General features: G+C 61.9%; 1 protein-coding gene and 1 long non-coding RNA gene across 3 annotated transcripts in view; one reads left to right on the forward strand and one right to left on the reverse strand.

Annotated features, from left to right (window-relative positions):
* The window catches only part of MAPKAPK3 (MAPK activated protein kinase 3), a 28,643-nt gene extending 14,948 nt beyond the window's left edge, over positions 1–13,695 (reverse strand). Inside the window, exons 1-2 of one of the 2 annotated variants that reach the window (XM_045857438.1) lie at positions 13,541–13,695; positions 12,982–13,258 (exon numbers count right to left, since the gene is read on the reverse strand). In XM_045857438.1, coding sequence (XP_045713394.1) covers positions 12,982–13,206 — 225 coding nt within the window. In that variant the 5' untranslated portion in view covers positions 13,207–13,258; positions 13,541–13,695. Of the gene's footprint in view, positions 1–12,981; positions 13,259–13,525 lie in introns of both variants that reach the window. The other variant, XM_045857439.1, reaches the window with a different exon arrangement.
* LOC123830828 lies at positions 13,276–15,168 on the forward strand. The gene is made up of 3 exons (XR_006787816.1): positions 13,276–13,464; positions 14,424–14,690; positions 14,921–15,168. It is a non-coding gene; the product is annotated as an uncharacterized LOC123830828 (long non-coding RNA).
* Positions 15,169–15,411: the final 243 nt, after the last annotated feature.

The following is a 15,411-nucleotide window of genomic DNA, read 5'->3' on the forward strand; positions in this document are numbered from 1 at the left end:
TGCCTTGGCCGCAGGGATGGGCCGGGCGGACGGACCTGGAGTTCATTCAGTGTTCAGAGCAGGACCGTCCCTAAGGCCTCGGTGTCCTTATAAAGCCAGAGTCGCACCCCCTCCCCGGGGCCCTAGAACCTTCAGGAGAGCTGCCTGCCACCATCAGACCAGGCCCTTTAGCCCCAGTCTCACACCAGACCCTTGGTGAGTGCCATTATTCACACACACACACACACACACACACACACACTCATTTTCTCAGCTCTCCTGGCTCCTCACGGGGGCAAATGGAACCAATTTGCAGCTATGGAGCAGGTGGCCTCACGCCAAAGTTCTGACCACGTCCTCTCCTCCTCGGCGGCTTGCTCACTCGGTACCGCTGACCCCACACGCCCAGCCCAGTTGGATGCTCACCATTCCGGTCAGTGTGACTGTCCCTCCCTGGTGCTCTGCCAGAGCTCTGCTGGCCACGGTGCTGGGTCACAGACACCGCCTCCCTCAGGGCTCAGCGTGTCCTGAGAGGGCCCAGCACCATCCCTCTCCCCTGCGGGGAAGCTGCGGCCCAGAGACGGTAAGTGACTTGCCCAGAGTCACAGAGCCGAGCAGTGAGGGTCCAGACTGGACCCCGGCCCCGGTGGCCTCCGGGCGGTGGGAACCACTCGGACAGCGCTGTGCCCCTTCCACACACACCCCACGCCCCGGCTCTGCCTCGGCGGCCACTAGTGGCGGGTGGTCCAGAGCCCCTGCCCTGGACCAGCCGTGTTGCACCCTTAGCTCATGCCCGTCCACGACCACACCGTTGACCATCGTTTTCAGCCGAGGAGACGGCGGCGTGGGAGGTGTTTGGCTTTTCCAGGTCCCACGGCCCACATAGGCCACCTCCGGGTCCAGGAGTCCTTGGGGAAGCAGGACTGAACCCTCACGCCCGGGGAGGCCTGCCCATCTCCCAGACCCCCTCCTGACCCCTGCAGACCTCTGCCGGCAGAGGGGCGGCGGCAGGCCCAGCGCTGGGCACCTGCTGCCACAGGTGCTCTGTCCGCAAGGATCTGCAGTCTCTGGACGGGTTACTGCCCACTAGGACGCTTGGTGGGGACACAGAGCCTGGGGACCTAGTCCTGGCCCTTTTCTGTCCCGGGCCAGAACCTGGCAAAGTAGGGAAGATGGGAACCTAGCAACAAGGAGGGCCCCAAACAGCTGCCCCCCTTCCAGGCCAAGGCCTGAGCGCCTGATGGGGGCAGGGGGACAACTGACAGGCTGGGATCCCCCCTGGCTGCCCCCCCCACCCCAGCCCTGGGAGGGGAGGGCGTGCCTGAGGCTTCAAACGGCTGTCTTCCCGGGAAACTCCGCCAACGGAAGAGCCAACACACATTTTGGAATTGTCAAGTCTCAGAAACTTAGGACCCCTCCGATTTGCTCAATTTCAGTGGCCTCAGTTTATCTGTTGCCCACCGGCCACAGACAGCCTGGAAACGAAGGCGGGGGTGCCGGGTCTGGGGAGGGGCGGAGGAGGGAAGAACACTTCCAGAAAGGGGGAGCTGAGCTGTGCTCCCAGGTGGGGGCAGCAGGGGGAGGGAAAGCGGGAAACAGGAGTGCTAGCTGGGGCGAGCGGTGGGGGCGGAAGGGGGGGGTCCCAGTGTCCCAGGGAGTATGGCCCCAGGGACCATGCATTGGGAGGACCAGCTGCGGCCACAGGTCAGACGCAGAGGCCAGTGCCATCCTCCGCTTCCCTGTGGCCGCAGACGGGCCATTCAACCTCTGAGCCTCACCTGGCCCAATCTAGAAAATGGGGACGGTGACAGTCCTCACATTCCCGGGTGACCGGAGGACAGAAGCTGCCACACAGAGGGCTCACAGCAGCACGCGCCAAGTGCACGCTGAGAGGAACTGGGCCCGAGGTTTGCTGGGCTCTGGGGCTCCCCGGGTCTCCCCTGATGCAGCTTGTGCCTTTTACCTCCCCCCCACCCCTGTTCTCCAGAACCCGGGGAAGTGCAGGTGCGCCCTCCGAGACCCACTCTGATCCGGCAGGTCCCAGGAAATGGCCTCGGATCCCGGGAGGGGCAGGACTGGACTGTGCTTTGCGAAAGTGGATCGAGAACCTAGAACTGGAGATGGAGGCGTAGGCAGGCATGACTCGCCTCTTCGTACAACCTCAACAAAACTGCAACTAAAATTACATCGCTCAGAACCAACAGAAATCGAGTTGAATGGAAGTCTGACAACTAGGGAATTCAAGAAACCACGTCCATCCAGACTGGTAGGAGGGGTGCAGACTAGGAACAGGCTGGTCCCTCACCCACGTGTGGTGGATAAAAATTTGGGAGGGATATCTCAGGAGCGGGAGTCCCAGCCCCACACCAGGCCCCCCAGCCCAGGGCTCCAGTGCCAGGAAGATCAGTCCCCACAACTGCTGGCTGCGAAAACCAGCGGGGACTGAGTCCATCAGTGGAAGAAAATGCTGGAACCCCAAGCAGTTCCTCTTAAAGAATCCACACGGACTCACCTACTCAGACTCCTTCCCTCTGGGCGCTGGCACTGGGGTGGCGGCTTGAAGGGCACCAGTGGCATGCAGCGGGGGAGGCTAAGTTGTCTGGCATACAAGTGAGCAGAGGCCATTGTCCCTTTTCTGGGCCCTCCCTCCACAGACACGAAAGACTGGTCCCGTATCTAAGATTCCATCCACCTGGCTGATACAGTTTGATCCACCTTGGGGATCTCCAGAGACTCTGCCCCACCCAACGTACGGTCCCACCCCGGCTGCTTTTCCACGTGAATGGCTGGTCTCGGGTCAGGCTTCACGACTGTGTAAACCCTCTCCAACAAGCAGCAGCTGGCTTCAGGGAGCCCCAGGCCCGGACTAGTGGCCTAGAGTCACAGCTTGGTTTTGCCTAGAAATCTCCCCGCCCAGCACACGCAGCAGCCATCTCAGATTGCTTCATAACTCAGGCAGGGTGGCCCAGGGCCAGAGATGGGTGGGCGCTGACCTTGGCCTGCACCACCTGGGAAACCCTAGGGCCACTCAACCTCTGAGGCACGCAGTGGACAGCTACAGACCACGCTGGGGCACCACCACCCTGCGCCTGCACAGCTGCTCCTCCGCAGAAGGAAGAGGTTGATGGTCAGTGGTCACAGCCAGTCCTTGCAGCTGACTGGCCTGGGTCAGTCCCTCCCATTGATCTGCCAACAGCAACCAAGGCTCAACTACAAGAAGAGGGTGTCCAACCACATGAGGGGCTCATCTCAAATACCCAGCTTGGGTGCTAGGGGAGGCTGTGCCACTGGACCCCACAGGACACCTACTACATTAGGCCACACGACCAAGACAGAGTCAAAGCAGCTCTACCTAATACATAGAAACAAACCCAGGGAGGCTGCCAAAGTGAGGAGACAAAGAAACATGGCCCAAATGAAAGAACAGATTAAATCTCCAGAAAAAGAACTAAATGAAGTGGAGATAAACAATCTATCTGATGCAGAACTCAAATCACTGGTTATAAGGATGCTTAAGGAACTTGGCGAGGACCTCAGCAGCATAACAGAGATCCAGTCAGAAATGAAGGATACACTAACTGAAATAAGAACAATTACAGGGAAACAACAGTAGAGTGGATGAAGCTGAGAATCAGATCAATGATTTGGAACACAAGGAAGCAAAAACCACCCAGTCAGAACAAGAAGAAAAAAGAATCCAAAGAAATGAGGATAGTGTAAGCAGCCTGTGGGACCACCTTATGCATTCCAACATTTGCATCATAGGGGTGCCAGAGAGAGAAGAGAAAGAGCAAGAAGTTGGAAATCTATTTGAAAACATAATGAAAGAAAACTTCCCTAATTTGGTGAAGAAAATAGACACACAATTCCAGGAAGTTCAGAGAGTCACAAAGAGGCCCACTCCAAGACACATCATAATGAAAATGCCAAAGGTTAAAGATAAAGAGATGGGAAGGAGGAGGGAGAGAATGGGTGAGAGGTTAGGGGATTAAGAAATACAAATACGTAGTTACAGGGTAGCCACGGGGATGTCAAGTACAGTATAGGAAATGGAGTAGCCAAAGAACTTACACGCATGACCCGTGGACATGAATGAGGGTGGGGGGATTGCCTGAGGGAGTGGGGGATGCTGGGTGGAGGGGGGCAAAGGAGGATAAATCAGGACAACTGTAACAGCATAATCTATAAAATATCATTAAAAAAAGAACCAAGAGTCTACTGATCCTGTTTTGCAGTGAAAGGCTCGGTGAGGAGGGGCGGAGCCCCAGGGTGAGGAGAGGATGGTGGGCTGATCTCAGGGAGGGACCCTGGTGGGGGGGCCAGCGAGACTGGGAGCAGGGTACCCAAGCCAGGGAACTCCCCAGGCTGTCCACTTGGGCAGACCGGAGGAGGGGCACATCCCCACTCTCCCAGGCGGCATCACCTTGACAGCCCTCGGCTCCTCCGTGCGTCCTTCTGAGCAAGGTCCCCCTGTGCAGAGTGCGCAATGAGCCTCCCTGAGGCCCGGCCCCCACCTGTGAGACGGGCGTGCGCTCTCCTCACACTGGCAGCCCTGGGGCTGTTGGCATCTGCCCTCCGGGAGGAGAAAGAGGCCCCTCTCCCAGAGGTCACCCACCCACCGAGCAAGCAGCGGGATCCGAACTCCCTCTGCCATGCCGGGTGCCAGATTCCCGCCTCCCGCCCACAGCCCTCCTGGAGGGGGCCCAGGAGGGGCCGCACCAGTGCCTTGAGGCCCCTGCGTGCGTACTCAGAGGGTCCAGAGTTGTTACCCTCCTTTAACTTCTTGGAAGAAGAAAGGACTTTTCTGTCAAAATCAGCCTCACAATCGGTGAAGCGTCACTGTGGCCGTTTCTTCTCCGACAGCAGGAAAACAGGGCCTTCTTCTCGTCGTCAGACGGGGGAGCGTGAGCAAGCACAAGTGTTCCGTTCTGCTCTCAGAAATCACTTCCCTTCCAGGGTCCCGCCTCGCGAGGAGGCACCACCTTGGCCACAGACTCTGTGCTTCCACTGGCCGGCTGTGCCGCAGCGCTGCCCGCAGGGCCGGTGCAGGGCCGGCACAGGGCCGCGGGGGGGCAGCGGCCACCTTCCCCGAGCAGGGGATGGCCAGGGCAAGTGAGGCCGTGCCTAGGGGACCCCTGCTGGCACCCCCCGAGGTCCATGCCTCTGCCCTGCTCTGGAGGGAGGACACCCAGCACCCTCTAGCTCTTGGAAGAATGACAGCCGGTCTCTTTCATCTGCAGGAGATGTCACAAAGGTGACACAGGCACAAGAAGTGGGGCCTGCAGGGGAGGGCCTGGACGAGCCCCGGAGGCGTGCTGCAGTGACCCCAGGGAGCCTTCTTCTGACCCCACTTCCCAGGCCTGCTCTGCCTGGAGCCCACATCAGACCTGCTGGCCCGCCCCCCTCCCACTCCCTCGGCCTCATCCCTGTCCCTGCAGCGCCCCCCACAGGCCTGGCTGAGCACAGGCAGCCCTGGCCCCACTCCGGCTCCTCCCAGGGAGGCAAGACCACGGCTTCCAACCTCCCTTGGCCCCCTGGCCCCTCTCTCTCTCCTCCTCCTCCCGTTCAGCCAAAGGGCTCCCAGGCTCCAACACGCAGCCCGCTCCTACGAATCTTGCCTCACCTCTCTGGTCCCACCATGGAACCCCAGACGCGAGGAACGGGAAGCAGGGCAGGGAGAAGGCCCTGCCCTCCAGGAGACCAGGGTGGTGGCCTCGCAGCACCGAGGGACACGCCTGCCATGGGAACGGGCTGCAGCCATCACCCCGCTCTGCCAAGCCTTCCCAGGGCAGAGACGCACCCTGGCGCGGGCTCAGCCTGACTCGGGATTCAACTGGGCCATGGGGTCCAGAGGACTCTGGGGGTCTTCAACCCGAGCCCTAACCCCAGAGCTCCCGTCCCTTGCAGAGCACCAGCCCTACCGGTGCTGTCGCCATGGCTGACTGCTCCCCTGGGGGCCTCATCTGCTGGCCGGCTCAGGGGAGGCCCCCTGGGGCGGCCTCCATGCTGCCCACCCACTTAGGAGAGCACCCAGAACAGGAGACGGGGGTGGGGGCACGGCGCCGGCCTGCTTCCTGGCACTGCCCGACAAAGGGGGCCCGGTCCAGCAGAGCCCTCGCATCTTACAGATAGATAGGTGGTCAGACCGTGGCGTGGGAGAGGCCCCGCTCCTGAGCCCCAGTGGGGCCCAGCGCACGGGGAGGGCTGGCTGAGGGCCACGACCTGGCTGCCAGACAGGCTGGGATTCCAGTCCAGCCAGGGAGTGTCCCTGCCGTGTGACACCCTGAGCGAGCTACTTTGCCTCTTGGAACCTCAGTCTCTGCCCCCGTGGCACAGGGGTGACAACACCCCGTTCTTAGGTTCTGCCACGCCTGTGTGTAGCCTGTGGGGAGAACTCCGGGGAGAAATGAGTGCTCTTGTCCCCAGTCCCCCGGCCACGTGCCACTGCCTGCCGGAAAACACGCACGGCCACACCGGCGCCTCTGCCACCTCCTGAGAGAGGAGTTGTTTGTGCTGGGGCGACACCTACAGAATGAGCTGTGAGTCCCTCCTGCAAGCTGCGCTGGTAGGAAGGGCCCTGGACCTTCACGCCTCTAAAAATAGCCTCTGAGCGTCACTGAGGTGAGGGGTCAGGTGCAGGCTGCAGGCTGGAGCTGGGGTGCCCCTGCCAGGGAGTGCGGGGGCAGCACGCACGCAGCCGTGCCCTCCAAGGGGGAGGCAGGTGGGACTTCGCCTCTCAAGCCCTCCCGGACCCTCCACAGGTTCCTCTGCCGGCTCCGGGGCCTCGGGGCCTCGTTCAGGCCCCACGCCAGAGTCTGGCTGAGCCGTAAGAGAGACCCACAGCGGAGCTGCTGGGGCTGCAGCTGACGCCCCACACTCCATGGGGGGTGCCTCGGGTTACAGTCTTGGCCCAAACGCTCCTGACTCTGCTGCTCCAGCTGCCAAGGCCACCAGCACCTGGTCAAGGCCAGCAGCAGGAGGGGGCACTGTTGAGTGGCCAGGGGCTCCTCCTTCCTGTCCTGCCTACCCCGCCCCCCGCAACTGGTGATTAGGGTGCATCCCCAGGACCTGACCAGCCCCCACCTGCCCTCTGCCTGCCCTCGGCCTGTGGGCTGCAAGGAAAGGGCTGGCCAAGCCTGAACCCGTGAGACAGACAGAGGGATGAGGCCTGGGAGGGGAGGGACTGAGCGGCGGCAGGAGGAACGGAGCTGAGGAAGAAGAAAGGAGAGGGACAAGGAGGCAGAGAAGACAGCGCCACAAAGAGAAAGCAGCGAGGACGAAGCCCTGTCTAAAGACAAAGGGAACCTTCACCCCAGACCGGCAAGAAACCCACGTCAGTAGTCCCAGTGTCTCGGGCCTGCCCAGCACCAGAAAGGCCTGTTGAGGCTCCTGGTCCCCCCTGACAGCCGCTCCACACCCCTGCGCTAAGCTCCGCTCCCGTGGTTCCCACACAGCAGTGACACAGGCCCTGATCCACCCAGTTCCAAAAGGGCGGGGCGGGGAGGAGCTCTTTCCCACCCCACCAGGGCTGGCTTCCCCAGATGCCCGGCTGAACGCAAGTGAGTCCTTGTAAAGGCCAATCACGTGCCACCAAATCCACCCAGGCTGTTCCACATGGGAGCTCTGCCCTCTGAGAGCGTCTGCTGGCCTGTGCTGTCACATGGCAGGGACTCAGGGACAGTTACGGCCACCATGACTGCATCCTGCTTTCCACCCCGCACTCAAACCCAGGGCCCAACGCACCACCAAGACGATGGGTTTGCAGAAGATCCGAAACTGTCCTTATCCAAGGTCACTCAGGGGGAAAGGAAGGATTTCAAGCCCAGAGCCCTGCTCCTCTCTCAACCCCGGGAAGCCCCTCACGTGGGGTCACACGAGATCTCAGACGGGAGGGGGGCAGGGGAACCAAAGCCGTCCTGGGAACGCACGGGGCCGGGGCAGCACCGCACTGAGACCAGCAGACCCAGGCAACCAGGAAGGACCGGTGCGCACTCAGGGCACAGGGGTGCGGGAACACCCCTCCCCTAGGGGTCCTGCCTGGTGGCCCACAGCTTTGGATACGTAGCGGCCAGTTGCCAGGCTGCTACCCAAGGAAGCCAGGGGGCCGCAGACTGAGAAGCTCCACCTGCTGCCCCTTGCAGGGGTCTCCCAGGAGAATCCAAAGGGGGCCCTGGGAGAGGAAGATGAGGGATCCAGGCAGGAAAACAGTTTCCCCAAGTGCAGACCTCAGCAGACAGTGCCGACCTCCGCTGTCACGGAGGCCCGGCCGACCGCGCACAGCCCAGACTGCAGGACAGCCCAGACCGCCGGAAGCCCCCGGGCACCCCAGCAACAGTGCTCCACCGAGGTCCTGGTGATGCTGGGAGCCAGCTCTGCGGGCCGGAGGGAGGGGACCACAACCAGCGGCCTTAGGTGTGGGCAAAGGAGAAGGAGTGTCCAGCCGACCTTTCGTCCTCCTCCTTCAAGGCCCTGCACAAATACTTCTCTTCCCGCCCACAGAGCCCTCTGTCCTCCATGGCTCCCCAGGATCTGTCGGGGCCTAGACCCCAGCCCTGCTGACAGCGGCCACATCCTGCCCGGACAGAGGACTGCAGGGCGTGGGGGAAGTGGGCCTCCCCAGCAGGCACTGAGCCGTCCGCACCAGGCAGGCTGTCACACACACCCTGTGCCTTCATCCGCACCCTGCCCAGGCCAAGGCCTAGATGCGAGCAGGAGATCTCCTCCCGAGCCCCCCCCCCCGCCCCGGGTGGCCCAGCCCTGACACCCACTCGTTGACCTGGCTTCCTTCCTGTGGCACTCTGGGCTCACAGGCTGAGGATGAACCACACGATCTTTCTGAGGTGGCCCCCGAGGCCACCATGGTCCTTGCGCACTGGCCTTGTGGGGTCCCTGCCTGTCCACTCACGGGCATACGACACTGGGTGGGCAGGAGAGGGACGCGGACACCGGAGCGGCACTGGGGGCGCAGCCCAGGCCGCCAGGCAGCTGTGCGGGACGAGGCCAGCCTCCTTCCAGGGGCCAAGTCTCAGGGGCCCTCCCACAGCCCCATGGCCTGGCCTGAGGCACGATGCGGTGACTTCAAGGCTAAGGCTCTGGCGTCAAACTGCCTCGGTTCAAATCCCAGCCCCGCCACTCACCAGCCATGCACCTTGGGCAAGTCGCTCACCTCTCTGAACTTCAGCGCCTCCCTCCAGAAAATGGGGATGAACGACGGGAGTTGGGGTAACACGTGTGTTGTGCGTGGGGGGCAGGGCCTGGCAGACAGAACGCTCTGGAAAACTGTTGGCTGTTTGTGAGAACTCTGGAACCCACACCATCGAGGCCTAAGGCCTGGAGGGCTGGTGTCAGCCCCCGGAGGGAAGTCCCAGCGGAGGGGATCCTGCCAGGAGGCAGGTGGGCGGGGCGAGCAGCTCCGAAACCGAAACCGTGAGCGAGGCCAGCTGGACAGGGTGTGAAGCATCCCAAACAATCCGCAGCTGCTGAAAATGCCACTGTTCGCATGTCTTAGGGCTTGATGCCCTCCCTGGGATCCTCACTGAAAAAGCCAAGTGCCAGCCCCGGCAGCTCCGCAGGCTCCATGAGCGCCTCAGACACGTCCCTTCCAGGAGGGGGCCCCCTGGGGAGGGGCTCGGAGCAGTGAAAACACTACAGGGACTCGTGTACGGGGCGGCCAGCAGCCCCTCTGCAAGCTTCCTGATACGTTGACTCAGAAGCAAGTGACCCTGCGGAGGCTGATCTGACCGGTCTGGAGAGGTAGGTGAGGGGGTGGCAGCGGCCGAATGAGAAAGTACCTGGCCTACCTGGCAGCCCCACCCAGCCCCAAATCCAGCTCGGCAACACCAGCTCCGGCAGGCCAGCCCCGCCCATGAGGCAATGCAGGGATCCCCTGAGCACGCGGACCCCAGCACCCCAGCACGCCATGCCTTGAGGAAGACCAGCAGAGGAGCGCCCAGGGAACCCTGCGGGCCTCCCACACGCTCCAGCGGTCAGAGGAGAGGGCCCCGCTGCCAGTCCCAGAGAGCAGACAGCGGAAAAGAAGACTCCACCTCTCCTCCCCCGTGATTAGCCCCTGGGTCTCTGCAAGGCCCTTTATTGCTTTTATTCACCTAAGTGCCATGGTTACTTCTGCCTGGGGGAGGCCGAGGACCACAGGTGCACTGGGCGGAAGTCAGGAGGGGAGGGGATCCTGGCCTCTGCTGCAGTCCCACCTCTGTCAGGTCACATGACTCCTGACTAGTAACACCAGGCCCCAGCTTTCATGGATGTGATTAGGATGGAGGGGCTGGGTCTTGAACGTGGTGGGGTGACTGATGGCAGGCAGGCCTTCTGGGCAGTGCCCAGTGCAGAGCGAAGCTGGGGGGGCACCAATGAACCAGTTAGGCCTGGAAGGGAGCACAGGCAAGAAGCCAGCAGCAGGCCGTCCTCCAGCTCCGGCCCGGGGCCTGGGGAGCCGCAGGACCGCACGAGCTGCGGAAGCTGTCCCCAGGAGGGGGCCTGAGTGAGTGCAAGGCCAAGAGGGCCACGTCAGCCTCAGGGGCTGAGGGAAAGGGGAAGAGGCCCGGCTTCTGGGAAGGAGGAGCCTGCTCCTGTAGGGCCCTCGAAGAAGAGCAAAGCCGCAGGGACGGTGACCACAGCTCTTCCTGTTTCGCGGGTGCCTGCTGGGCTCCAGGCTATGCACTATCTGCCCTCTAGGGCAGCAAGGTGGGCAAGGAGAGAGGCTGGGGCACCGGGCCTGGACTGCCAAGGAGGGCAGAGATGGCCAGAAGACGAAGACAGCCAGCCTGAGAGACTGGGACGCAGGTCTGGGGACACACGGAGCCCAGGGGCCCCACCTAGGCTGACTGGGCAGCTGCGTGGAGGGCTAGGCAGAGGCAGAGAGAGGGCTGACACCCGCCCGTTCATGGACTGGCTGAGCTCCCCGGGCCCAAGCCTGCCCTTGTACTGAGGCCCCCAGGCTTGGGCCCTCCTGGGCAGGGGACAGAGAGAAAAGGTAAGAAGAAAAATGCCACCTCCTTTCTCAAGGCTCAAGTCACCACTCACAGTACAGGTGCGACACGCCGGCAGCTGCGCTCGTCCCATCTGGGAAGCTGTGATAGGTGCCTGCCTAGCTGGGTAAGGAGTTCCGGGCTTGGTCGCTGGAACAGGGGTGGGAGGGGCCAAGAACAGAATGTGGGGGCCAACTCTAATCCCTGTCCCACGTGAGTGCCAACTTAGGGCCACAACCTGAAGGTCCCAAGTCAGTAGAGCCCTGGCCGTGCTCACCCGTAAAGCCTAAAGGGATCCAGCAAGGGACTCTGTCTAGGCCAGCCCCAGCGCCCAGTGCAGAACAGAGAAGCATGGAGGCCCTACCTCCAAGGGGAGATGCTTGGGAAGCTGCTGTAGTCAGCAGTCCCCGGGTCACGTGTCAGACACAGCATCCATGGGGAAGGGCCGAGGTGCTGCCTGGGCCTTCAAACTGTAGCCTCCCCCTCCCAGCCTGCCTCGCTCACAGCACCTGAAGTGGCTCGGGAGCAACCCGGAGCCCAGGTGGCCGAAGCCTTGGTGTTAAGGAGGTTCTCTGGCCTCGGACAGCCCCTCCCCACCCAGACCACACCCTGTCACCAGCACGGGTGAAAGGACACAGACCTTGCGAGGGAGAGGGTGCAAATGCTCCCTTCCCAAGCCTGAGGCCCGTCCCCCCTCAGAAGAGCCATCGTTTCCCTAAAGGACTCCAAGAACCACTTGCCTGAGTGGTTCCCAAACCCCAGAACGGCCCCAACCCCACTCTACTGCTGGCTTAGTAGGCAGACAAGCTGTGTCTGAGTCCCAGCCTCAGCAGCCCAGCCCTGAGCCTCCTCCGGACCCAGCCTCCTGATCCCTTCCGAGACCACCGTAGGGCGCAACCCGCTCCGTCAGCCCTCGTGCCCCTGGGAAAGACACAGGGGGCTGAGCCCAGGTTCCCGCTCACACACCTGCAGACACTGAGCCCTAAATAAGTCCTGCAGCCTCTCCAGGCCAGCGTCGGGCTCCACACCAGTTACTCTGCGCACATCCTCTCATTCAGGGCTCACGCCGAGCCCTGGCCTTCCCCTGAACGGAGGCAGAGACCTGGTTTCCAGATTCCAGAATCCAGTCCAAGGCCACAGAGCTGGCAAATGCAGGCCAGACATTAGAGCAGGACCCTGAGCTCAGGCTCATAACGATAACACCTGTAAAGTGGGAAGATGATGTGCTCTTCTTGACATGCTCTGCCCATCCAGGTGGCCACCGGCACAAACTGTAATTGACTGAATTTCCCAGGTTCAAGGGATTCTGGGTATGGGGAAGGGCCCTGGGCCCAGAACTGAGTGACTGAAGCCAGAACTAGGTGGCTAGATCAGTCACCCTCAGGACTCCCCAGATTCCACCTGTGTCATTGAGGTCCTAGCCCGGCCTCTGGGAGCCTTTGGTGCGCCTCGGTGGCCTGCCCTCAGGCCGGAGCAGGGCTTGCCCCTATCAGCCCGGCCGTGACTCAGCTGGAGCCCATCTGCAGCCTCCTGCCCACCAGCCAGTTCTGGAAGGCTCCCGCCACTCCAGCCCAGGCATGCAGAGGCCACGGGAGAAAGTAGCCCCACCCCAGGCTTTGGCGGTGACTGGGCCTCAGACAGAGGGAAAGTCCGACCCATTCCAATCAGAAGAGTTTCTCATGGAAAGAGGGTTCCCTTTGGGCGGGAACACACTGGCGCAGCCAGAACCCCAGAGCCAGGAACCACTCCTTCCCTGCTTCCTGGTACAGCAGGCTCTAGCCGAACAGACTCCACCCACTGCTCCCTGGGATATATCAGGAGCTTAGCTAAGTCTCAGTTTCCCACCTGAGGAGCACCCAGGGCGAGGAGCCTGCCTACAGGGGACGGTGAGGAGGAAACGTGATGCAGAACATATGAACGAAGCACAGCAGCAGGGGCCCTGGGCATACTGTGCGCCCACAGGCCAATGCTGTTGGACCCTGCAGGTTGCCCAGGCTGCAGGGAGGGGGTCACTGACCTTAAGGGCACACTTCTGCCCCGTTAGCCTGTGAAAGCACTCCAGCACCTTGCCGTTCACACCCAGGCCCAGCACCTTCTTGGACAACTGGTAGTCGTCGGTCACTGCGTACTTCTTGGGTTCCCGCCGCCCCGCGAGGGCCGGAGAGCCAGCTGGGCCGGGTCCGGAAGGTGCACCTGCCCGCGGCAACGGGCCCTCCTGTTCCTCTCCCGTCTCACCATCCATGGCCCCCCCGGGGCGCTCAGAGGCGGCCCCAGCCTGGCGCGTGCAGGGCCACCTAGAAAAGACGGGAAGAGTAAGTTCCGCCCAGACTCCTCCAACACACCCCAGCCTTGGAGCCCCGGAGGTAGACGGGGCTGAGCGCTGGGGACAGCGCTGGGCACCCGGGAAGAACTGTCCGAGAGTAAGGACGCGCGGCAGGGGGCGGTGGTCACGCCGCCGGGCACCAGCGAATCCGGCCCGGGCACCTATCAGGAGGGGAAGGTACCGGAGTGGCCTAGGGATCCCGGGACCGGGAGGCTGGGGGGGCCCAGTGAGGGCGTACCTGGCGAGGGCGTACCTGACAGTAGTGCACCTGGAGGCGGCGCGGGCGAAGGGCAGGGGCGGCGGGGTCGGGAGCCGGCGGCCAACAGCACCGAGAGCCGCAAGTCGAGCCGCCCGCGACCCACGTGACTGCACCCCCTCCCCCGCGCGTCCAGACTGGTAGCCCAACTCTGTCAGCCTTAAAGGGCCAGGCGCTCGGAGACTGGACGGGGCGGGGCGGGGCGGGGCGGGAGCCCTAGGCCGGCCCCCTCCCAAAGCGCGACGTAACAGGGGGTGTGGCTTCCCGAGTGGGCGGCAACCTGCTAGGCTCCAGAGTCGGAGCTCGGATACCCGCCCCGCCCCCGCGGGAAAGCCGCGGGGTTCTGCGGGGTCTGTGCAAACCCAGGATTTTACAAGCGACCTATGACATGACAGCGCAGGAAGTCTTGTTTCGCCGCTTGAGTCGGGTGTTTTCTCTGCAGGTTGCCAGGCGGGCCTCCAATAGGGCTTGTCAGGCTTGCGACCTCCTTCGTGGGGTCCTACCGCCGGCGGACTTAGATGCTGAGTGAGAAGGCGTCTCTCTAGTTCCTGGTGGCTCTGGGCGTCTCTCGGGCACTGGCGTCTGTCCCCTTTGTGCACCTCCTGTTCATACCCTTGGCTTATTTATTTCCCTTGGGATGCAACATCCTTGGACCAGAAATTCTAAATTCCCATTGGGCCAGAGCCATCAACTCTTCCCTTTCTAGTTTGGGCTTTTGGAGGTTAAAACGCCTCCTCCTCCCACCTCAAAGGCAGATATTCTCTATTAGCTTTGTGGTTTTCCCTTCCCATTTAGGTTTATTCTGAGAGTTCATCTTAGACTTCCTTACTTATTTTGAGCCCTTTTCCCATTACACGCACTTAAACAACTCATTTCACAGACGAAGGAAGTGGAGGCCCCCTGAGAAGAAACAACTTGTCTAGAGCCACAGGGGGTGTTGCTGACCCCTTGGACGAATCTGCACTATTCCTGCACATCCCTCCCCTCACCCGGACCCCCAGCCCAGAGGCTGAGGGACCGGGACCAGGTAGCTGGCTTACCTGAGACTGGAGGTGCGACTCGGTACGGGATCCCTGCACGTGCCTCTGCTGCCATCTACAGGCCACCTCCAGGACTGCAGGCTCCGGCGCTTCGGTCTCACCCACAGGTATCTCTGATGCCCCAGCACACAGGTGCACGTGGACGCCTGGGCGGCAGGTCCTGGCTCTTCAAAGCAGCAGCCCCTGGAGAGCGAGTGCCCACTGTGTGCAGGCATTGAGTTGGATGGGTGGGGCGGTTCTTCCCTGCCTCCTTAATGGGACCTTCAAACCAGCGGGGTTCCGTGAAACAGGAGGCCATGATGATAGCTTCAACTGACCTACTGAACACTGCTTTCAGCTCAGACCTTCGATGGGAGGCACCCAGTGACTTCACTGGATTGGAGGAAGCGAGGGCTGTACCCATGCCGTCCAGCCTACACGACAGACACACAAAACAAAGGAACCCTGAGGTCAATAGCTATCATGGCAGAGCCCCCATCCCAACCCCAAAGAACAACTCCGGGGTCCCGTTCTCACCCTCCAGCTATGGCCTCCTCTTGCGTGCCTCCCTGATCCCCTTCCCACATCCACATCCACATGCACAAACATACCCTCACACGGTTCACATAGGCGCACATAGGTGCACACATTTACACACATGCACACACCCATGCAGAGACATGTCAGCATGCACAAGCACACAACGCACCCACTCACACATTTATGCCCAGCTGGATGCAGGACCTCTGTCCCTGAGCCCCATCTGAGAATCCGATCCAAGATCTCAGAGCCTTGGAGGAAGCCCTGAGATCTGGAAGCTTCCACTGCTTGAAAGCTGGAGAAGGATGC

This window comes from Phyllostomus hastatus, unplaced genomic scaffold, assembly GCF_019186645.2.
Source record: "Phyllostomus hastatus isolate PE091 unplaced genomic scaffold, TTU_PhHast_1.1 phas_scaffold_129, whole genome shotgun sequence".
NCBI classification, from domain to species: Eukaryota; Metazoa; Chordata; class Mammalia; order Chiroptera; family Phyllostomidae; genus Phyllostomus; species Phyllostomus hastatus.